This window comes from Ursus americanus, chromosome 24 (assembly GCF_024610735.1).
Source record: "Ursus americanus isolate L20-20 chromosome 24, mUrsAme1.1.p, whole genome shotgun sequence".
Lineage (NCBI taxonomy): Eukaryota > Metazoa > Chordata > Mammalia > Carnivora > Ursidae > Ursus > Ursus americanus.
The window spans coordinates 18,465,861-18,489,785 of record NC_142150.1 but is presented as its reverse complement, the minus strand read 5'-3'; the positions used below and the strand labels follow the sequence as shown (position 1 = coordinate 18,489,785).

The 23,925-nt window shown below is 33.2% G+C and overlaps 1 protein-coding gene and 1 pseudogene across 20 annotated transcripts in view; one reads left to right on the top strand and one right to left on the bottom strand.

Annotated features, from left to right (window-relative positions):
• The window catches only part of IMMP1L (inner mitochondrial membrane peptidase subunit 1), an 86,320-nt gene that overhangs the window by 16,737 nt on the left and 45,658 nt on the right, over positions 1–23,925 (top strand). For 9 of the 20 annotated variants that reach the window (XM_087855383.1, XM_045808564.2, XM_045808571.2 and 6 more), the window contains 3 exons: positions 871–971; positions 2,991–3,103; positions 14,954–15,212. In XM_087855383.1, the coding sequence (XP_087711509.1) occupies positions 15,134–15,212 (79 nt within the window). In that variant the 5' untranslated portion in view covers positions 871–971; positions 2,991–3,103; positions 14,954–15,133. The remainder of the gene's footprint in view (positions 1–870; positions 972–2,990; positions 3,104–14,953; positions 15,213–23,925) is intronic. The other 11 variants (XM_045808565.2, XM_045808566.2, XM_087855378.1 and 8 more) reach the window with 2 other exon arrangements.
• On the bottom strand, positions 5,395–7,276 carry LOC148107850 (lipid transferase CIDEB pseudogene; annotated as a pseudogene).

Below are 23,925 nucleotides of genomic sequence, written 5' to 3'. Positions count from 1 at the left end.
TGATTTTTTGCTTAACAGTTCCTTCCTCAATTTATCTCTTTCTCTTGCATTTTACTATAAGCAGCAAGGAGAAACCAGTACACACCTTTAACACTTTGCTTGGTAATCTCCTCAGCTAAATATACAAATTCATTGCTTACAAGTACTGCTTTTCACTCAGTGGTAGAGCACATTTCTGCCCGTTTTCTGCTACTTTATAATGAGGATTGCCTTCCCTCTGGTGTCCAATAACATGTCCCTCATTTCCTTCTAGTGACTTTACCAGAAGCCCTTTTAACATTCGTATTTCTACAACATTCTGTTCCTGACAATATATGTATTCTCTAAGATGATAGTTTTCTCTGCCATCCTGTCTACTACCTTCTGAACCTTTACCAGAATCTCCTTAGTATGTCTAACAGCAGCCTCTTCAAGGCAATCTACCAACACTCTCTTCAGGTGTTTTTTTTTTTTTTTTTTTTTAATGTTTAGGTGTCTGTTAGAGCAACATTCCACTTCCCACTACCAAAATCTTTATTAATTTCCTAGGATTTCCATAACAAATTACTACAAACTTGTCTTAAAATAACAGAAATTTTAACCTGGTCAGTTTTGGAAACCAGAAGTTCAAAATCAAGGTGTCAGTAGAGCCATGTTTGTTCCAAAGACTCAACGGGAGAATCCTTGCTTGCTTCTAGCTTCTTGTGGCTCCTGTTGTACCTTGGCTTGTGGCAGCCTAACTCTAACCTCTGCCTCCATTTTCACATTGTCTTTTTCTCTCTGTCTCTATATGTCCTTTTGTGTCTCCTGTAAGGATATTCTCATTGGATTTAGGGCCTACCCTAATCTACTATGATCTTATATTGATCTTTACCTTAATTATATCTGCAGAAACCCTACATCCCAATATGGTCACTTTCTGAAGTTCTTGGTGGACATGAATTTAGAGGGGAGGGAGGAACACTACTCAACTCACTACAGTCTCTTTTTAGGTAACTATATTATAAATGCATTATAATCTCATAATTTTTAAAAAATCAATATTTGCATGTGATATTTTATTATGAGATTATTTTTTAATATACTGATACCATTAATATGAATATTCATATTAGGGATATGAATAGGGAAATCACTCTTCTTTTCAGACTTGACAATATATATTAGAAGTAAAGGTTTATTTCATGTATCTTTCCTTTTCATGAGGATAGTGTGCACATGTGCATGGTCACACATGAATAAAAAGCACTTTAAAATGTTTGCTACTCAGTATTTATTCATACTGATGTGGTGAGATCCTAAATCACCTCTTTATTAGAATAGTAGTGGTCTCAAATTGATTGGAATGAGTGTGTGAGGTTAAACTTTCTTGAGCTTTTTGAGAGTTTCAAGATCAACTCCAAAATGTTTAGTGAGTTCTTCAAACATCTAAATAACTCAGAGGAAAAAGATATTTTTACAAGTAGCAACGATATAAGTTTATCGAGTTTCCAATCAGGTTAGATTGTTAAGAGCAAGGACAGTGCCTGTAAATGGGTAAAGAGTATATTTAAGCAGACTGTTGCAGAAAAAACTCACTTTTAAGGGTCTTAACATAAAAGAGAAAAAGATGGTAGGATCATAAAGGGAGGAGTTTGAATAAAATGAAAATTGAGATTGAAACAAATGTATTAGAAAAGAGAGGGAAGATAAACTGGTAGAAATAAGTATTACAAAAAGTGAAATGTACAAAAGCAAAAGCAAAAAATTGGATAAAAGAAGGTGTTTAAGGAGGGCAAAATATAGGAAATAATGCCGTGAATAACTTAATGTTAAAGGATAGAAGATTAATACATCAGTTTCTTTTGATTTCATTAAAATTAATGATAATTGTTAGAGAATCACTGTAGTCTTGCTATCATATACTTAAGTCAAGCTCTTCATATTACTTTGCCAGAAGAAAATAGTAGGAACCATTTTACATATTATTCATTAAATTTCAAATAAATATATTATTCATATATTAATAATATATTGCTTTGTGATAATGTGTATTTTGTAAATTGTATGTAATCATGTATATTTCAAGATGAATATCCATGTTATCTTTTAATGGCAAAATTTTATTTTTCAGTGTAGACACTGAAACATTGCATGTAAACACTTATGAAGCAAACTGTTTAACATCTCAAATAAAAGTGGAAATAAATATTTTGAAGTAAAATTGACATAAAGTATCCTGTTAGTTTCAGGTGTATATCATAGTAATTTGATATTTTTATACATTATGAAATGATAAGTCTAGTTATCTGTCACCAAAGTTACTGCAGTGTTTTTGACTATGTTCCCTATGGGAACTTACTTATTCTATAACTGAAAGTTCATTTTATAATTGGGAAAAAAAATTTTTTTTCAGTCATAAGAACAAACATGGAGCTATTTTAGTTGAATAGGAGGCAGGTTTTGACATCCAAAACAGTATCAAACATAGTATGTTTTTCATTTGTCACATTTTAACTCATCACACAATTTTTCTGCAATATCATGTGCATTACTTGTATTCAGTAGATAATTGACTAATCAATCTTAACATATCTGTATTACACACTACTACTACTCTGCTGCCTTTTCATTGTTAAAATTAACTTAGATGTTCATGCTGACATGTAGAAATGACGTTATATCCTGTTACTTGCAAATTGTTTAGAGTTTGGTATATTAGAACTGCATATTTTTGGCTTATGAACTCCTTTAAGTCCTTGACCACCGTTCTCTCTAGTTTGATTGATATGTCACCCACTTACTTTCTTCTGCTTAAATTTTCTGGTGGATAAAGGACTTTAATATTCTGGGGTATTTTTAATTGTTTTATCCAAAGTAGTATTATATATCTGAATTCAAAATCGCATTGACCCACTAAGAGGAAGATATACCTTAACAACTAAGAGACATTTAGTCATATTATATACTAATTCAACTCAACATGGCTGAGGGAATCCTTTACCTAATATAATTTTGATTTCCTCCTTTAGGAATCCTGAAATTGTGGATTACCCATATATACTTTGAGACATGCTTTAGATGTTTTTTTCTGGAAGCCTTGCAACTGCCGTAAAAATTGAATGTGTCGTAGAACAGACTTATGGTAAGTGTTCTTTTTTTTCTCCTTTTTCTTCTGTCGGTTTCATGTTCATGTTAAGTCTTATGAATGTTGTAATGCTGCTCCCTGCTGGACACAGTGTAATTTTTTAAAGTTGGCACTTAATAGATGGGCAAATAACCGGTTAGCTGGATCCGCTAAAGAGGGTGCATTCATAGAAAAACAACAGTATACAACAACAGCAACTTTATTATCATAATGGGTGATACCATTGTGATTGTGTTGTTATCTGGAGTATGATGAAGGTGCTGATGGTCTTGCGTCTAAATTTCATTGTCTGCTTATATAGTGGCATCTACAAGTTAAAATAAACGTACATTGAAAGATGCTTGTAGGTGATGGGATTTCCTAAATTGTATGTGTATAATGTTAATAATTGAAGTCAGTTTATTTTTTTTTATTCTTTTTTTTTTTTTTTTGTAATTTAATTTCCTGTACTTTTGTTTTTCCAAAGGAAATATTGAAAACAGCTCCAGTATAATTTAAATTAGGCATTATTGGATCTGTTTTGAATGAGTCACCCTGTGCTACACTTTACACAGTGGACTTTAAGTGTAACTTGCTTTGTATATCCATCCTGTAATCCAGCTCTCATGTTTTCTAGTACACACAGTGAAAATATTTACACAGTGGCGTTGGACCTCAAGTGTCATGTCTATGTTCTTCCTATTATGAAACCTCACCTTGTGTGCATACACAGGTGCTCCCAAAATTGTTAGAAAATGTGTGACAGTTAAGAAGAGTGTTTTTCTTTTTTCTCGTGAGCCAAAATATGCTTTTTGGAGTGTGGCCTGTATAAAATTATTACTTAGATGTAATATAGATTTTTTTGAAAGTAAGCATACATTTCGTTGAAAAGAAGAAAAAGTAACAGAAACAACACTGAGCTAAGCAAAGATTTGATAGGATAGCTATTCTTACTTTCTTTAATGGGCTGGTAATTTTTTTTTGTAGCTACTGGGAAAGCCTGTGAAATTGACTCTTAATTAGGATTGTGGAGAATTAGGCATAGTAATTTATTTCTTTATTATTAAATATTGCAATAAAAATTAGAAATGTAGACAAGAAAATAGGGGCGCCTGGGTGGCACAGCAGTTAAGCGTCTGCCTTCGGCTCAGGGCGTGATCCCGGCGTTCTAGGATCGAGCCCCACATCAGGCTCTTCCACTATGAGCCTGCTTCTTCCTCTCCCACTCCCCCTGCTTGTGTTACCTCTCTCACTGGCTGTCTCTATCTCTGTCGAATAAATAAATAAAATCTTTTAAAAAAAAAAAAGAAAAGAAAAGAAATTGTTAGCAAAAAAGAGGAACCCTCTTTTCCTTCTCAATAAGAATATGTTATTTCAGAAAACATACCATTGTAAACTTATTATAAAACATAACATCATATAGAAACATAAATGTAGGGGTACCTGGGTGGCTCAGTCCGTTAAGCGTCTGCCTTCAGCTCAGGTCATGATCCCAGAGTCCCAGGATCCAGCCCCGCATTGTGCTCCCCTGCTCAGCGGGGGAGTCTGTTTCTCCCTCTCACCCTCCCCCCTGCTCATGCTCTCTCCCTCACTCTTTCTCTCAAATAAATAAATAAAATCTTAAAAAAAAAATTAAATGTATAGTAAAAGGAATAAATATAAAGCAAGCATCCATGTAACCATAGATATTACTGGCATCCCAGAAACACTTGATATAATTTTCCTTTTCTTTAAAAAAGTAACAAAAGTCCTGATTTTTATGGTAATTATTTATATAATCTCTATATAATTTTTATCATTTTTTATGTCTATTTCTCAGCAGTATGTTCACTTTTTGTCTCTTTTTAATCTGTATGGAATCACGTGTATTTTTTGTAAATAATTTAATATTTTTATTGGGAATGTTTTTGTTATTTTGGAAGAGAAGGGTATAAAGAATTAGAGATCTCAATGTAAAGTCAGAGAGGACTCTTTTCAGTATACAGGGGAGCTTAGGAACAGGAGGAGTTCTAAGAAATTTAGATGTAGCAGCAATTAGGGTAGAATCAAGATGCCTGGGGACAGGCTCGTGGCCTTTCATGGTAAGTGGGAGGCTGGAAAGATGGCTAGGAAGGGACAGCATTCTTCAGGGAGGGGTGGGTATAGGCTAGGGGTGGATAGGTCCTATCAAAATGCAGTTAGAGAACATTGGGGAAAAATAGGTGGGTTATCTAGTGTGTACTGCTTGCAGGACCCCAAACCTGATACTGTCACAGTGCTTACATTGTGTTTCTTAGAACAAGTCTAGGGGCGAAGCTCAGAACCCCTTCTCAGTAGGGATGGAGGCCACCCTCTTGTTGCTGCTGCTCCCACTGCTTAGCCCCCTCTACTGCATGGTGAAGGGTGGAGGAAATTCCCAGCAACATTTGGCCCAGGCCTTGCAGCAACATGGAGGTTCAACTGGAGCAGCCCACTGAGTACTTTCTTTAGACCAGGTCCTTGAGAGTCACAGCTCATGGGGTAGAGCTTGTAGAATGTGGCTTTGATGTTAGGCTGCCAAAGAAGTTCCAAGGGTTTTGCTTCTATATGTTGAAGGTGATGAGGGTGATGTCCTTTCTGTGCTTGGTGTTCTCCCGGCCTGGGCCACTTGACAGCACCCATTCCTTCTGGGGTCCAGCTTTTCCCAAAATCTAGCACCATCAGGCATGTGTCATCTTCCAACAGCTGGAAGAAGTCCTTGCTCTCCATGGAGGTCCCATCTTCCTCTAGCACCATTCTTAGCACTTCAGTCAGCTGAGGGGTCTCCATCACCTTGTCTAGCAGTTCTTGGCATGTGGCAGCTTTGATCACAGAGACAGAAAGGTGGCTGGGGGTGGTGGAGCTGAGGTCCAGACCTTATGGCTAAACTCAGAGTTCATATTGGATACTGGCCAAAGACTGGCTCCTGTGACTGCCTTCCTGCTTTCCTTCAGAGTGGTGCTGGCCTGCTACACCATGATCCTGACATGGCTGTGGGATGCCCAGTGGGGTATCAGGCAGCATGGGACATGGGTGGGTCAGCTGGTAAGTGCCATTGTCTGGAATCATATTCTTTCTTCTTTTGAAGATCATCTGTGTACTTACAAGTAATATTCATTTGTTTTCATCATTATATATTATTCCTTTGGAATGACCATAGCAGAATTCATTCATGCTATTGTTGATGGATATTTGGGTTGTTTCTAGTGTTTGGCTATTATAAATGAAATTGCCATGAATGTTCTTTTACATATCATATGTTTTTTTATCTGTGTCAGGTAGAAAAAGTCATATATTTTCGGGTTAAAGATAATTGATTATATGGTATTTAAAATTAATTTAAATGAGTTCATGAGAAATTTGTTATATCCTGAGAGTAACACATATTAAATATTGGGAAAGATTCTGAAATGATTATAATTTCTTTTACTCTAGGCCTTAAGTGTATAGTAAAGTGGCATATAGTTTGTGATAGTTTCAAAACAGTATACATATAGTTAGATGTATAGATATAGTGAAGAGAGTGATTATAAGACTTAAGGTAGTAACTCTGTGGTTTACTTTATTACTACATTCATTCTGTTAACTATCATGTATTTTGTATACCTCTTTCGCTTTACTGATGAAGAAACTAAGGAGGGTTAGAGAGATTGAGTCACTTGGACAAGGTCATTTAGCAAGTCAGAGCTAGAAACCAGATCAGCCTGTCTACTTGGCAGTCACAATTTAAAGAAAACAAAGTGAAAAATGAAATCAGGATATTTTCTTGAGTGTGTTCAGCCATTTAAGTGGAAAATTTGCCTGACTAGCTTTCAAAAATTATCAGATATTCTTTTGACTATTTTTTTTTAAGATTTTATTTATTTATTTGACAGAGAGAGACAGCCAGTGAGAGAGGGAACACAAGCAGGGGAAGTGGTAGAGGAAGAAGCGGGCTCCCAGCAGATGAGCCTGATGCGGGGCTCGATCCCAGAACACTGGGATCATGCCCTGAGCCGAAGGCAGACGCTTAACGACTGAGCCACCCAGGCGCCCCTATTCTTTTGACTATTAACCAAGAATTGGCTTAGGACAGGGAATTCCATGTTTGAAGCCCCCAAAATGCTACCACACTTTATCATAGTTCATCTTCTAAAAGACAGTCATAGTATATTCTAACTTTGAGGATTTTACTTTGAGTGATTCCTCATTCATTAGGCCTTATTAATAAATGGTATATTTCTCATCTTAATTTTGTGGATAATTCAATCTTATCCTTTTATGTGCCAAAACTTGTTTTGTATGAACATTTTTTCAAAATGTTTCTAAAATACAAAATTTACCCTCTGTTTTCTTAAACAGAACAAATGGAGTATAAGTTAAGGTTTTTTTCTTATTTGTTTGCTTGTCTGTTTTTATGGCCCAGTGCTGTCATTATGAACATCAGCCCTGTCGTGGAATTTATGTGATTTCCTCAGAAATTTTTGCTGTGTAGGACTGTTCTCCTAAATTGTCCTAAACTGATAAGTTTTTATATCCTGGGTGCTACTTGTAGTGTGTGGCGTTTGTTTTGTTTTGTCTTGTTTTACTTTTGTTATGTAATTCTTGTCTTTTGCTGTCAGTGCATTATATTGACTCTAATATTAAAATCGACATTTGCATAACATATATTGTTTAGGTGAGAGCTTAAGTATGGTTCTGCCCCATCTACTAAGGGTGCAGAAGGTGTGTCAGCTTTTTAAAATTTACTTTGGGTTCATCAACTCGGCTAGCCACTTTCTTTCAGAGCACTGAGATTATCTGACAGCTGATTTCTGTACAATTGAGATGCAGCATAGATTGCATATACCATTGCATCCTTATTTGGGGAATAAAAATTATCATGCACACATTTTCTTATAAAACAGTGATACTGAGGGGCGCTTGGGTGGCTCAGTCGTTAAGTGTCTGCCTTTGGCTCAGGGTGTGATCCTGGTGTTATGGGATTGAGCCCCACATCAGGCTTCTCCACTGGGAGCCTGCTTCTTCCTCTCCTACTCCCCCTGCTTGTGTTCCCTCTCTCTCTGGCTGTCTCTCTCTCTGTCAAATAAATAAATAAAATCTTTGAAAAAAAACCAAAACAGTGATACTGAAACTGGAGTTGCTTAAGGATTTCTTCAAATGGGAAGTCCAGTGGACTTAAGTGGGCATTATCTAATTATAAAATATTTGATAGGATGGGCATTGACATAAAAACAATGTATTAGATGACACAGCCATTTGAAAATGGTAGTCATAAAAATTGAACCACCTTTGAAATGATAGCTTTTTCAAGGACAATATAGAAGTAACACAGATTTGGTTTTGTGAAAACATTAGTGCTTCAAGAAAACATTCATTACAAAGTGAAATGCATTTGACTGCTTACCCAATTATAAACTACTGAATGTGAATTAAAAAAAAAAATCCTGGGGTGGGAGAGTATATTTGTTTTTGGATCACAGGAGATAATTGGGAGGAAAGATAAATAGTTGCTATCGCAGTACATTAGGCATATGATGATTTCCTATGTCAGTGAGGTTTTTGTTAAGATTTGAAAATTCCTTTGTTTTAAAACTTACTACATGAACAGATTTTACATGTGCAATTGGAGGTAAAACAAACAAAGAGCTTTACGTCGTTTTTTTGCAAGGAGAACATGTTTGGGAATTGCCTTATGAACAAAATATTTTGGAGGCCCAAAGAGAGGAAGAGCTTTTCCTAGGATACATCTGAGATGTGTCTGTCGTGGAAATGCAAAATGATATAATCCCCATAGAAAACAAATTGGCAATTTCTAGAAAAAGACCAATGCATTTATATATTTGTCTTCATACCAATTCCAGAAATTTATTGCAGATGTACTTGTGTACTCATGCAATAACATATGTATAGGAGTTTTTGCTGTAGCATTTTTGCAGTAGCCAAAGATTGGAAACACCCCTAATGTCTCTCAGTCGGGTAACTGGTTAAATGAACTGTGGCATATCTATACAATAAAATACTCTACAACTATGAAAAAAAAGGATGTTTTCGATATATAGATTTAGAAAGTTTTGATACATATATTGTTATTTTAAAAGAGCAAAGTTCAGGGTGCCTGACTGGCTCAGTCAGTAGAGTGTGCCATTTCAGATCTCAGGGTGGTGAGTTCAAGCCCCACATTGGGTGTAGAGGTTACTTAAAAATAAAATCTTAAAAAAATAAAAGGGCAAAAGTTCAGTGTTTAATAAACTACTTCTTGCATAAAGGGGAAGAGAATAAAAATATATATTCATATTTATTTATATTTGCAAAAATAAAATTTAAAAGTTCATGCAAAATTTAAATCTTGTGCGTGGATGGGTAAGGAAAATGAAGTAGATGGGACTTCAACTGTATATCATGTAGATTGTTTTTAATTTTTGAATATTGTTAGAATATTGTTTGAATATTGCTTGAATATTGTTACTCATTAAAAATAGTTTTGTTTCATTTGTAAATCAAATGAGAGGGAAAGAAAGGGGTAAGTCTGCTATATTTACCACGAAACTAGCTAATTTTACTCCTTTATCCTCAGAGCCTGGTAGATAGTATGCACTGAATAAATATTTATTACATGAGTGAAAAATGAACCTGTAGTCTTTAGATGATCTCTTTTAGCTTATTTCTTAAAGTATTTTTTCAATATGAGAAAAACAGTATTGTAGATCATGTATTGATTCTAGTATAGAAATAGAGGAAAATATTTAAGTGGGAGGTAATGAGATACATTGTTTAGTTTATTATATTATCATGAAATTTCATTTTGTTTGTATGATACTTTTATTAAAGAATTATATTTTCTTTAACTCATTGACAAGTAAAATGAAAGCTTTTAAGAGATTCCTATAAATTAGGTAATAAGTATTCATAATTAACAAAAGTTTATGAAATTTGAAGGCAAGGGGGAAAACAGCAAACATGCGTATTCATTATACTGCCTTGTCCTCTGCGTTACTTTATTTTCTCTCATAAGGGCAAATGTTCAGTCCTGAGATTATTTTAGCTCTATTATTATAGCAGCAGCAGCAGCAGCAGTAACAACTCCTGACAGAAAGGCCAGATACCTCTGAAAATATGGTATTAGAGGTTGGGGGGTGGGAGAAGATAATAGGGTGAGTGGCTTTTGCTCTTCCACTTAAAAGAGTCCAGGAATTTGTCTCAGCTATTGAGTTGAAAATTTGATTACTCAAACAAGTAGTATAAGAATGCTTAGTTTTCACCTTTAGATTTTATATATGTCAGTTTCTGAATTTCGTATGACAAGGATTTTGACTACCTTTGTATACTGTGTATTTGTGTGTGAAGCTGACTTTTTAAAGAAAGCTATATATACAAAGAAGTGCACAGACTAAAAATAGATGGCTCAGTGAATTTTCTAGAAGCCAAACACACCCATGTAACCAGCACCCAGATAAAGAAAAGAACATTATGTATGTATTTTGTATTGTATAGATAGAATTACACAATAGAGTTTTTTTGTGTCTGGTTTCCTTTTCTCAGCATTATGTCTTCAGATGCATCTATGTTGTTGCACATAGTTGTCGTTGGTTCATTTTCGTTGCTCCATTTGATCATATCACAACTACTTTTTTATCTATTCTGTTAGTGGACATTTTGGTGGTTTTCCATATATTATAACTATAAACATTCTAATACGTATTTCTTGATTAATATGTCTGCTATTTCTTTCGTGGATGTCTATCAGTAGAGTAGTGGTTAAATGAACTATGGCATATCTGTACGATGAAATACTCTACAGCAATAAAAAAAAAGATGTTCTCTACATATGTTATAGTTGAAAATTATTTTTAGAAGCTTTTAATTATTTTGATTTGAAGTAGGATTTTTTGTTAACATCCATTTGTGTACAAGTTATGAACATTCATAATGCTTTCAGTGATACTTTTTATTATTCAGAAATATTTTAGATATATGTTCTGATTATGTGCTATTGTATTGCAGAAAAGTGTTTTTATATGCTCTGGTATTTTAGTTTTTATCTTGTCAATAATGTATATTATAAACTTCAGGATTATTGTATTATTTAATTTTGCATTTCTATTTCATAATGAGAGTAATTGCCTATTTAAAGATGTATTTTGTCTCTGATCACGGTGCTGAAATTAAAGAAAGGCAATTGTACTTGACTCTTAACTAAGCACTTAGATATTTTTCACTTGTCATTACATTTTTTAGTTTAAATCATCAAATTAAATATTATCTTATCCTGGCTTTTATTTTAATTCATGCATTTAAAAACTGAAATTCAGATAAAAGATAGTTTCAAAATAAATTCAGTATATTATTTATGAGTGGAGCAACACATTAGCATTGGGTTCACAATAGATCATATCGCTTTTATTCCATCTTACAAGCTTAGCAGCACAAACAGAATAATCAACATATTATTTGGCTGTCATCTGCTGAACAGAAACCAGAGATCACAAGGAGGTTTTCCCTAGCTGTGGTGATGGCCTTTTTGTTCCAAGCCCCCATCTGGGAGGGCCATGGTGTGTTATCATATGGAACGCGGGGTTTTCTGTAATCTGCTTAGCTGCACTGCAGTTTGAATCTTCATTCCATGTTTGTGTAATTTATAATTTTAATGAGACCATGGCTCTTGTGGGCTTTGAAATATATTAAAAGCTCTTTTGTGCATATGCTTTTGTTCTTGCTTAATAGGCTCAGTGTATTTAAAACTGATGAATTTTTATTCATGAATTTGGATGTCTGGGGATTAACTTAGACTGAATATCATTACACTCATATATTGATGCTTGGAAAGTTTTTTATTGTTATTATTTTGTTTTTATGTGTCTCTCTGTGTCTGTGTGTCTGTGTGATACTTGCTACCAGAAAGGGAAGGAACTTAAATAATTTTAAAAGGCTAGGAAAAAGTGACATGGATAGATCGTAAAGAATTGATTTAGATTTTATCTTATTTATTGATACTCATATTTCATCATTAGTCTTAGTATTTTTAGATAAATATTATGAAGTAATAATTATGAAAAAGGAACTTTTAAATGAGTTAATACCTCACATACTACTGTTTATATTGAAATAATATTCCAGTGTGTGACAAAGATAGACTTTGTATTTTAATTGTAGGACATTAATTGTTTGGTCATACTAAATCTGCCATTAACTTTCTTGAATTAAATTAGGTATATGTTTTATATTTTAACTCTAGTCTTCCTTATTTCTGTAAAACCCTTTTTATTAATGGATTTTTTAACCTTCAGTGATGGATATAATGAAAAGACTAATGGAAAAGCGGATTTCTAATAATTTATGAAATTGGCCTTTTTTATTTTGCTAAAATGTTGAAATATATTAAATGCTTCAAATCTCTATAGTTATTACTTGTAATGTATTTTTAAATTTTGAATTTTAATTATATAGCACCTTAGAAAAAATTATGGCCCTTTCTATATCCAGATATATTTTCTGAAGTTGCTGTCTATTGGATTCAATTAGTGGTAACATATAGACCTATCTAGTCCTTTCATGAAGTTGCCCAAGATGTATTTTTTGTACAATTCTATGTTTACTTGACTAAAGCATTTTTGTAACTATAAAACATCATTCTTTTTTGATACGTGATAATCAGCATTTTGGTTGGTCCCTTCTTCTCCCCCATTACCCTTAAGCTAGAAATATGAAATACAGGCTGAAATGAATTATTTTGTTCTTTTCTAAGCTTGTCTATCAGACTTGACATTGGAATGTTTATTTTTCCAAAATAATCGTCTGCTTTAGTATTTTTTTATTAGTTGTGCAATTTCAGTTAGCTTAGGAATTTATTGTTGGAAAATGTGTTATTTCCTTAAGCAGTGCTGTCCAATAGAAATATAATGCAAGTCATTTATGTATTTTATGTAATCCATTATATCCAAAATATAATCTTTTCAACATGTAATCAATATAAAAAATTGTAGTAATTTTTGTACTATGTCTTCAAAGTTCATGTATATTTTATACTCACAATACATCTCAATTTGGACTAGTCACATTTCACATGCTCAGTTGCCATATGTAGCTAATGGCTACCTTATTGAACAATGTAGTTTTAAAGTACTACATACAAATATCATAATAGAAATGTGTATTTTTTGCATTCCTCATTACTTTTCTAGTAATATCCTATTCAAGTGACCGAAGAACATTCATGGGCTATGTAATTGAAATTACATACAGTGTTTTTTATAGCTCTATAACTGATACTATTGGTATATATCTGCCTGAATAATACACAAAATCAAAATTATGTCACCTGACTCCTGAGTACTTACCAGATATTGTATAGATATGCTTAAATATATTGTGATAAGAGATAATGGCTAATGTAATGAATGTAGTATGCTCCTCAACAGTTGTGAGCAAATCAAACTTGTCAAACATATTTCAAGTATACCAAGGAGCTTAGTTGTATAAGAATCCCATGGCAAATTTTAATACTTTTTTTTTTAAATAAAGTTGAGAACTCCTCTTCGTATTCTTAGAATTTTTCCGCATAGGTATTTGTGTGAATGTATATCTCTCTTTTCATATAAGTTTGCTTAGAGCTCATATAGCTTTAAACTTGTTGGAAGAAAAAACTGAGCATAAAGTTCTCTAGGATTCTATACATTTTAAATGCTCTGTATATATTCAAATATAAGGAGAGGGAACTTCATTAACTACTTTAGGAACATGTAGTTAAGAACTATAAAACCTTGAATTACAATTGATTTGAATTGATTCAAATATTTTAAAGTATAAATGATCAAGCTGATGTGTATAAAATACTGCTACTGCACCCACTTTATAAAAAGTAGAGACCTTAAGTGTCATTGACCTTGCTCAAGTATGGTTTTGAGAGAAAAATCATATGTTCGTGAGATCTCTGACTTTTTCACATCTTGAAAATTTTAACACTTCAGATTTTGAGGGAAATGAGCTAATTTTTGTGTAATCTAACTTTTATGTAGATATTGCATGATGCCTGTTGTATTCTTTTACTCACTTGAATTTTTATTGACTTCTCTGTGACTTCTGCATTTAAAGTGTTGACACAAAATGTTAAACTATTCTTTAAACAATACCTCTAGTTTCTTGGAGATGATAAATCCATCCATTGATTTCCTAATTTTATTATGTACACAGTCAATTGTAATCCAAGATTACAGCAAACAAGATGTTAATTTCAAGCCATAATCTATGTACATTTCAATTACAGAGCATGATTGTTATAGAAGCACAGAATAAAAAGGAATAACATTTGTGCTATCCTCACAGGAGCTGTCAATAAAAGATGTAATAGGGGATTTAGGAATCTGGAAATGGCCAACTAATTTATGTGAATCTATTTTATTTCAGCTAGAAAGACCAAGCTCTTTTTCGTCTGCACTGCATATTGCAGAGCACAGGCTGCCTATAGAAAACCAGGCGGCTGCATATGGATAGTCCCTTGATATCATTCACTTGCTGTGTAATCTTATTATGCAAAGTTCTAATCTTCACCTAGAATGAATGCCTCTGGGTCAGAATATAGTCATATCAGGGTTTTTGAGGTCATGTTTTGTGATCCTTAGCTTATTCTTCTAAGTAGAGCTGGGATTTAAAGGGTATTCCCCAGACACTAGCAGAGATAGACAGCAGAACCTGCTGCCTTTTTGGAAGACAAGACCAACATGAGGTCCCTGGTAGGATTAAACTTGATTTGTAGCTGTAGGATTTTTTAACAGATGTATTATTGGACAGGGAATAGGGGGCCACCAGCACAGCAAAATTGAATCACGACTGGCATTCTCAGGGAGTTTGCTGCCTGCTAAAACAGCAGCTGCATGTGGATTTGACTTCTTTCAGGTGAAGCGACTTCCAGTCATTTGGAAAGGATGGGATGAAAAGGAACCTTGGTGATAATTTTGATGTCTGCAAGATTTAGTACCAGTGTAATGGGATTATCGGTAACACCTTCACTGCAGAAAAAGCCACCTGGCGCTATAACTGGCAGCAACTGAGAACTAATCCTTTCCCATCTCTTGGATGTCATTCATGAAGCTCAAAGCGATTTCTACCCTGCTAACTGTGATTAATTTTATAAACAACAACAACAAAAAATCAGGTGATCAAGGCAAAGAATATGATTTTTATTAATTATTTTTAATATGTAGCCTTATTATGAGCTATATGACTTATAAATTATGTAAGACATACATAAACTATATGTATAACTTAAAATTCATTAAAATGTTCAAATAAAAAAGTTGATTATTAATGTCTTTTATACTTTTTCGAGTTGAATGACAATGTATTTGCTATTGGTAAAGATTTATATTTGAGATAAATATTAATTAAATAGTTTTCTTTTGGCTATAAGGCCATTATCAGTAAATTAACCAAAATATCTGTAGGTGTAATGAATTAGAATAACTTGTTTTGTTATACATTTTACCTGTTTCTAACTGCTTTGATTCCTGTGATTAAATGTTTTTAGTGAATAAAATCTTTAATGATATAAAAATATATAGACATTTATATTTTTGATGATTAAGGTAATGCTAGCTCAACTTATGAAAAGAGCTTTTTGTGAAAGAGTAGGATCTTAATATATAAAAGTCCTAAAATAGTTAATATTAATACTGAATGACATTTTTTAAAATCAGGAATCCTTAGTGAAAGTTTTCCTTTAGCAGGCAGAGGTTTAGTTATTTGTTATTTGCTCTAGAATCATGTATTACCTAATTGAGGTTTTTTCAAGTGTTTTATTTAAACTAAAAAACTTTATCAAGTACTTTGTTTAGAGGTGTTAATTATTTTAATATTCTTCTCCTACATGGTCCAGAATAAACTGAAAGAAAATGAAGTGAAATTATCCCATCAGTCACCCAAACAGTATACAACATAACTGCCAAGAGTAGAAAAGATAATTAGTGTTGTCAGTGTTATGATCCTAGAGTACTTACTTTTAAAATATTTATTCATAGAACTCGATTTTTATCTTGTTGTTGTTTTTGATTTAGTAGCTTTATATTTAAAAAATAGATGATAAAACCTTAATTTTAATGTTCTTAAACTTTAAATTTTAACTAACTATAGGTGAATAAGGTAATTTTGTAATTATAAGAATTTTTAAAATATAATCATCCATTATACGCAATGCATTGATTTACCTGTAGCCTCTGTTTACGTATAGTACATTTTATTCTTCATAGGAAATCTTTATGAGAAAAATCAATAAATATAAGAAATTTATGTAGAGATCTTTGATCAAACTTACCTAGCAAACTTGTCATTATTAGTGGATTTTGTTTTAACTGGTTCCAAGCTATTGTATTCCAAAACGTGTTCCTTCATTTGTTGTCACATTTTAAATGAATGGATGAGAAAGCTTAAGAATATTTTTACTGAACTGTATTATGTTAGTTTGTAAAGGACTTCTTTAGCCTTCTGTTTGTGTTTTTACTAGTTGAAAAGGTGTTCATTTAAAAGTCTATCACAGTGAAAAGATCTATCCATGAAATAAGTGGACTAAATTCTTTTTCTTATCCTTATAGTAAAATCACTTATATTTTAAATATAAAATTTTTGGCTTATATGTAATTTCAAATTATTTTGCCAGGTAGTATATTTTCTCAGGGTAACTTTTTATGGTATTTAATAGTATTTTATAATTATTTTTTAAAAGTAGCTTTCCTTTCAAAACAAAATTTGTCTCAAAGCTTTTATTAAACAGTGTCAGTATTTACTTTTAACTGCTTTTTATTCAGCTGTTTACTGAATGGCTCTTGAGAGTATTTTTTTCTTTTCTTTTCTATCCTAGCCATTCTTATTTGATTAGTGATGGTTATTTCCTTTGGAAAGCCCCAAATAAACTCATCTTAATTAAATTCACTATAAACATATAAGATCTTCTCAGTGATGCATATTATTTTCAGTAGATACAAGATTACCCCAATTTAATTATCTTATTGGTAACTTATGAGAAATTTGACTCATCTTTGAAAGCTACAAATACTAAATTTATTGGCACAGGTAAGTAATGTCGTCAATGAAAGTTAAGGGGGGTGATAAGAGATAAGAGAAAGGGAGGTAGACTGAGAGAAATGATAAGAAATTTTTAAAAAGAATAAGTCAGGTGTAACAAAAGCAGGATGGGAATCATAGGAATTCTTGATTATTTAAGAGATTCAGAGCTTTTTTTTTTCTTTTTTGACAATTTATGAGACTTAGTGTCTCTCTAAAGGACCATACATGAACTGTAGACTGGCACAGTGACAGCTAGCCTATGATAAAACTAAATGATATTCTTCCATCTAAATGAATACCCTTCAGCTATTGCACGTACAACTTGTATATTCTGAAATAGATGGATCTTACATAGTCATTGGGGGATTGTTGGTGGATGAATGGGATGGTTTTGGTATTTCACTCTTTGGAAGCTGTATGAAAAGTGTTAACTGCTTATAATTTTTAAATATAAAATGAGTTTTGGTATTTGGATATATAAAAAGTGAACTTCAGAAAATAACACTGGATTTTTAAAAATCAGTGAAATGTTAGCATAATAAAGTTTATTTGATGATGAAACTGAGAGTTCTCCCAAAGTTAACATTCAGCTTAAAAATAATGAATGGTTAAATTTTGTCAAATTTCTGAAAGTTTTGAGTATGTCTCAGTGGTCTCAAATGATAGCACAAAGTCCTTTATGGGGCTTCCTTCCTGGGAGCTTATTGAAACTTTAGATTCTGTAGCCTTGCTCTCACAAATTCTCATTCATTAGCTCTATGATGGGAGCCTGGGAATTTGGATTTTGAATTAGATTCTCAGGTTTTTTGCTGCTGCAGTCACATTAAAGCTGTGAATACTTTAAACCTCAGTGAGGGCAGTTATTTCCTCTGAAAGTGCATCAAAAAAACCAAACCAAAACAAAAACAGGTTTAAACAAAATCTTCATAGGTTACGGGGATCAGAACTCCTTAATTTGTAGTTCTAGAAAAATACCCTCTGCACAAGTCTTACAGTAGATTTAACATTATAGATTTGAACAATTCATGAGCAGCCCTGAAGGTGATTTTGAAATGGCAGGAATTTGAATTACTTTGATGGAGAGGCTGCTGTGTGAAAGTGAATTCTTTAGCTCTTGAGCAGAGTACACCACTCAGCATCCATGTCTTTTTTTTTTTTTTTAATGTCATCTCTTTTTTTAATTTTTTTTTATTATATTATGTTAGTCACCATACAGTACATCCCTGGTTTCCGATGCAAAGTTCGATGATTCATTAGTTGCGTATAACACGCAGTGCACCATGCAATACGTGCCCTCCTTACTACCCATCACCAGTCTATCCCATTCCCCCACCCTCCTCTCCTCTGAAGCCCTCAGCCCATTTCCCAGAGTCCATAGTCTCTCATGCTTCATTCCCCCTTCTGATTACCCCCCCTTTCTTTATCCCTTTCTTCCCCTACCGATCTTCCTAGTTCTTATGTTCCATAGATGAGAGAAATCATATGATAATTGTCTTTCTCTGCTTGACTTATTTCACTTAGCATTATCTCCTCCAGTGCCATCCATGTTGCAGCAAATGTTGAGAACTCGTTCTTTCTGATAGCTGAGTAATATTCCATTGTATATATGGACCACAGCTTCTTAATCCAGTCATCTGTTGAAGGGCATCTCGGTTCCTTCCACGATTTGGCTATTGTGGCCAATGCTGCTATGAACATTGGGGTGCATATGGCCCTTCACTACATCTGTATCTTTGGGGTAAATACCCAGTAGTGCAATGGCTGGGTCATAGGGTAGCTCCAACTTTTTAAGGGACCTCCACACTGTTTTCCAGAGTGGCTGCATCCATGTCTTAATGAGTCTGTTTTTCTCTTCTTGTCACAATAACTTCCATGCAGGTTCTGAAATGGACATATATATCTTTCAGTTATTTTATTTACAACCATTATGTGGGAAAAAAGTATCTTGTGTAGATATCCTTGAATTTGAGAAATCACAGGAAGTCTCAGAAATGTCATTCTTGTCCAAATGAGGGTAAATGTAGTAAAACTGTAACATCAGGATTTTTCTTCTTCACATCTACTTCTCTCTCCTCCATTTCTTTAAATACTAATATGCTCACTAACTTCTTATTAAAACAAAAAAAGGTAATGATTTTAATCACTTCTTCAGCTGCTTGTACTTTAAAATGCATTACTTTCTGTAAATTGGTTGTCTCAATTAACATTAATACTTTACTCTTTTTTCCCCGAAAAGATGCATATATCTTTTTGAATTAGTGTTTTTGTTTCCTTTGCATAAATATCCAGAAGTGGAATTACTGGGTTGTATGGTATTTCAATTTTTAATTTTCTGAGGACCCTCCATACTGTTTTCCATAGTTGCTGCACCAGTTTATATTCCCACCAATAGTGCATAAGGGCTTCCTTTTCTCCCCATCCTGGCAAACATTTGTTCTTTCTTATCTTTTTGATATAGCCAGTCTGACTGGTGTCAGGTGATATCTCATGGTTTTGATTTGCATTTCCCTGATGATTAGTAATATTGAGCATCTTGTCATATGTCTGTTGGCCATCTGTATGTCTTCTTTGGAAAAATGTCTACTCAGGTCCTCTGCCTATTTTTTAATTGGGTTATTTATGGGATTTTTTTAATTTTTTGGTGTTGAGTTATGTGAGTTCTTTATGTATTTTGGATATTAATCCCTTTCCAGATTTATTATTTGCAGATTATCTTCTCCCATTTAGTATTGCCTTTTCATTTTGTTGATGGTTTTCCTTAACTGTGTTTCCCTTGCCTGAGGAGACAGATCCAGAAAATATTGTCAAGACTGATATCCAGGGGATTGCTGCCTATATTTTCTTTTAGGAGTTTTGATTTTGGGTCATAAATTTAGGTCTTTAATTCATTTTGAGTTTATTTTTGTGTATGGTATAAGAAAGTGGCCCAATTTTATTCTCTTGCATGTTGCTATCCAGTTTTCCCAACACCGTTTATTGAAGAGACTCTTTCCTCATTGTATATTCTTGCCTCCTTTGTCATAGATTAATTGACCATGTAAGCGTGGATTTATTTCTGGCCTCTCTGTTCTGTTCCATTGATTTGTGTGTCTGTTTTTATGCCAGTACCATACAGTTTCGATTACTATAGCTTTGTAGTATAGTTTGAAATGTAAGATAATAAATTTGCATTGTTTCAAGCCCTAACTTTACAATAAATATGTGTTGTTTCGAGCCCTAACTTTGCAGTAGGTATTCTACAGCAGCGACAGGATGCTAATAACATCTGTAACCAGTTCTCAGTTTATCAGTCTTTTTTATTCTGAGAGTTCCTAATCTCTGCTCATGCATGACCTCAACTCATGAGATTGAGAAAATAAAAACCTGGAGCAACAGCTCCCTCATTTGTCTGCCATCAAAACTGACAAAACTACCAATATCTGAACCCTTCCTGTTTTCCTTCTAATTATGTTGGAGAAACTGTCCCAACTTCTGTAAAAAGCCAATCTATTTTTATTTTATCCCACCCTCTCTGGCCTTGAATGATTGATTGATTGATACACACACACACACACACACACACACTTATGTGTTCTATATATATATATATTTCCCTATATATACACATACACGCACCTGTGTAACCACTACTTGAGCTCAAATACCTGCCCCCAAAATTTAGCTTTTCGGACCTCTCCTCACTGATTAGTTTTGTTTATATTTGACCTTCATAAAAGTGAGTAATATAAATGGAATCATGTAACATGTATGAAATCATACATCATTTGTGTTTGTCTTTTCCACTAACATTATATCTGTGAGATTTATTCATGTTGTTGCATGTAACAGTATTTTATTCCTTTTCATTGCTGTGTAGTGTCCTGGTATAGGAATATACCACAATTTATTCATTCTCCTAATGGTTGGTATTTGGGTTGTTTATAGTTTTGAGATATTATGAATAAAGCTGCTATGAAAATTCTTGTATGTGACATTTAGTGAATAGAAGCATCTCTTTCTGTGGGTATATATTAGGATGGCCAAATAGTTTTCCAAATTAGTTGTATAAATTTATTCTTTCATCAGCAGTGATTGATGGTTCTAGTTGCTCCATATCTTTTTCAGCTTTTCATATTGTCTTTGTAATTTTAGCCACTGTGATGGTTTTATGGTAGTATCTCTTATAATTTGCAGTTCCCTAATAAAAAATGATGAGCTTTTCATATCAGCCAATTGGATATCCTCTTTTGTGAAATCTTCCTTTCTGTTGCTTAATTTTTGTTAGGTTGTCTTGTCTTTTTTTTAAATGATTGTTTGAATTTTCTGTATATTCTGGATGTTCCTTTTCCAGACAGATACCTAGAGATCACTGTATCTTTCTTTACAGATATAGATATTTGCTCCCTGTTTATTTGCCTTTTTAAAAATGGTGTTTTGATATATAGAAGTTTTTAATATTAGCAAAATCAGATTGATCAGTCTTTTAGGGTTAGTGTTTTAGCCTTACCCAAAAGTATTGAAGATAATGTGCATTTTCTGCTAAAAGTATTAATACTTTACCATTCATATATTTGTCTGTAATCGCTCCCAAATTAATTTTTGTACCTGGTGAGGTTATGGGTCAAGGTTTGTTTGTTTTTTTTTCCCCTAGTATGCGTATCTTTGACCTAACACCAATTATTAAAAAGACCATCCTTTTCCCACTGGACTGTACTAAAACGTTTGTTATAAATCAGAAAACCATATAAGTGTAGCTCTGTTTTTTGATTCCATTGATCTGTTTGTCTAGATTTACCACATACAATATTCTGTTATTGTAAACTTATCATGAATCTTGATATTTGAAGTAAGCTTCTCCAGTTTTATTCTTTTTAATGTTTGCCTTGGCCAATCTAGATCTTTTGCATTTCTATATATGTATCTTACAATGAGTATGCCATTTTCTACTGTAAAAAATTAATCCACTGGAATTATATTGAATGTATAGACCAATTTGAGGGAGAATTGATAACACTGGAAATGCTTTGAATCCCTAAATACAGTATATCTTTCTGTTGTTTAGGTCTTCTTCATTTTCTCTCAGCATTTTGTAAAGGTCTTACATGTTTCCTTTGACTTTGTCTTAAGTATTTGATGATTTTTAATATTGCTATATATGATATTTTATCATTTTTTAAGTAAGTCATATGGTATTTTAAAATTTTGTTTTCTAGTTGGTTTTTGCTAGTACGTGGAAATTCAGTGATTTTTTTGCATACTGATCTTGTGTAAAGAGACCCTGCTAATGCATATGTTTATTCATTTTCTATATAGAGAAATCACATTTGTTACTGATGACCTTTTAACTTCTTCCTTTCCAGGTTTTATACCTTTCTTAGTGAATTGTCATTAGTTTACCATTAATATGATATGGGCTCTAAGATTTTGTTATTGTTGTTTGTTATTGTAGATAATCCTTATAGTTTAAAAGAAGTCCCCTTCTATTCCTAGGTTTATCAAAAGAAGTGTTAAATGTTATCAGATGATTTTACTGTGTCAGTGTGGGTGGTCACATGATTTTCTTTCTTTTTTTCTTTTTATTCTATGAATAAATAATTGATTTTAAAATGTTATGCTGGGGTACCTGGGTGGCTCAGTTGGTTAAGCATCGGGCTTCACACTGGGCACAGAGCGTGCTTGGGATTCTCTCTCTCCCTCCCCCTTAGAAAAATGTTATGCCAACTTTCTATCCTTGGAATAAACTCCATTTGCTCATGCTCTTTTTTATATACTATTGTATTCAGTTTGCTGAATTTGTTTAGGATTTTTTTGTATTTACGTCAATGAGAGAATTTGTTTTGTAATTTTGCTTTCCTGTTATGCCCTTGTCAAGTTTTGGTATCAAGGTTATACTGACTGTGTAAAACCAGATGGGAAGTATTCCTTCATTTTTTGTTCATTTACAGAGTTTATGATTGATGTTATTTCTTCCTTAAATGTTTGGAAGAATTTTATCAGTGAAGCCATCTGGGCCTGGGTTTTTCTTTGTGGGAATATTTTTAATCATAAATTAAATTTCTTGTATACTTAATAGGACTATCCAGATTTTTAATTTCTTCTGTCAGTCTTGGGAAGGTGTATCAATTAAATTTAACTTAATTTAAAATGTTACTTATTAGGCTGAAATTTTTTTTAAAGAAGATTTTATTTATTTATTTGAGAGAGAAAGACATAGCCAGTGAGAGAGGGAACACAAGCAGGGGGAGTGGGAGAGGAAGAAGCAGGCTCCCAACAGAAGAGCCTGACATGGGGGGCTCGATCCCAGAACTCCGGGATCACGCCCTGAGCCAAAGGCACACGCTTAACAACTGAGCCACCCAGGCGCCCCTAGGCTGAGGTTTTTTATAACATCCTTCTATGATCTTTAATATTTGTCAGATCTCTAGTGTTGACTCCTTTTTTTAATCCTTATACTGATAATTTGGGTTCTCTCTCACCTTGTTTTTTCTTTGATCAGATCAAGACTTCCTACAGTTTATTAGTTTTACTAATTTTGTAAAACAACCAGCTTTTGGTTTCATTAATTTTGCTATTGCATGTTTGCTTTTTTATATCATTGATTGTGTTATTATTTTCTTCTCTATAGTTTCTGGTTTTAATCTGTGCCTCTTTTTCTGTCTTTCTGAGATAAAATTAGGTCATAAGTTTTCATCCTTTTTTATTTTATTTATTAAAAGCTATAAATTTTCTTCTTATTGCTATAGGTGGCTCCCACAAGTTTTGATGTCATATTTTCCTTATTTATTTATTTTTTTAAAAGATTTTATTTATTTATTTGACAGAGAGACAGC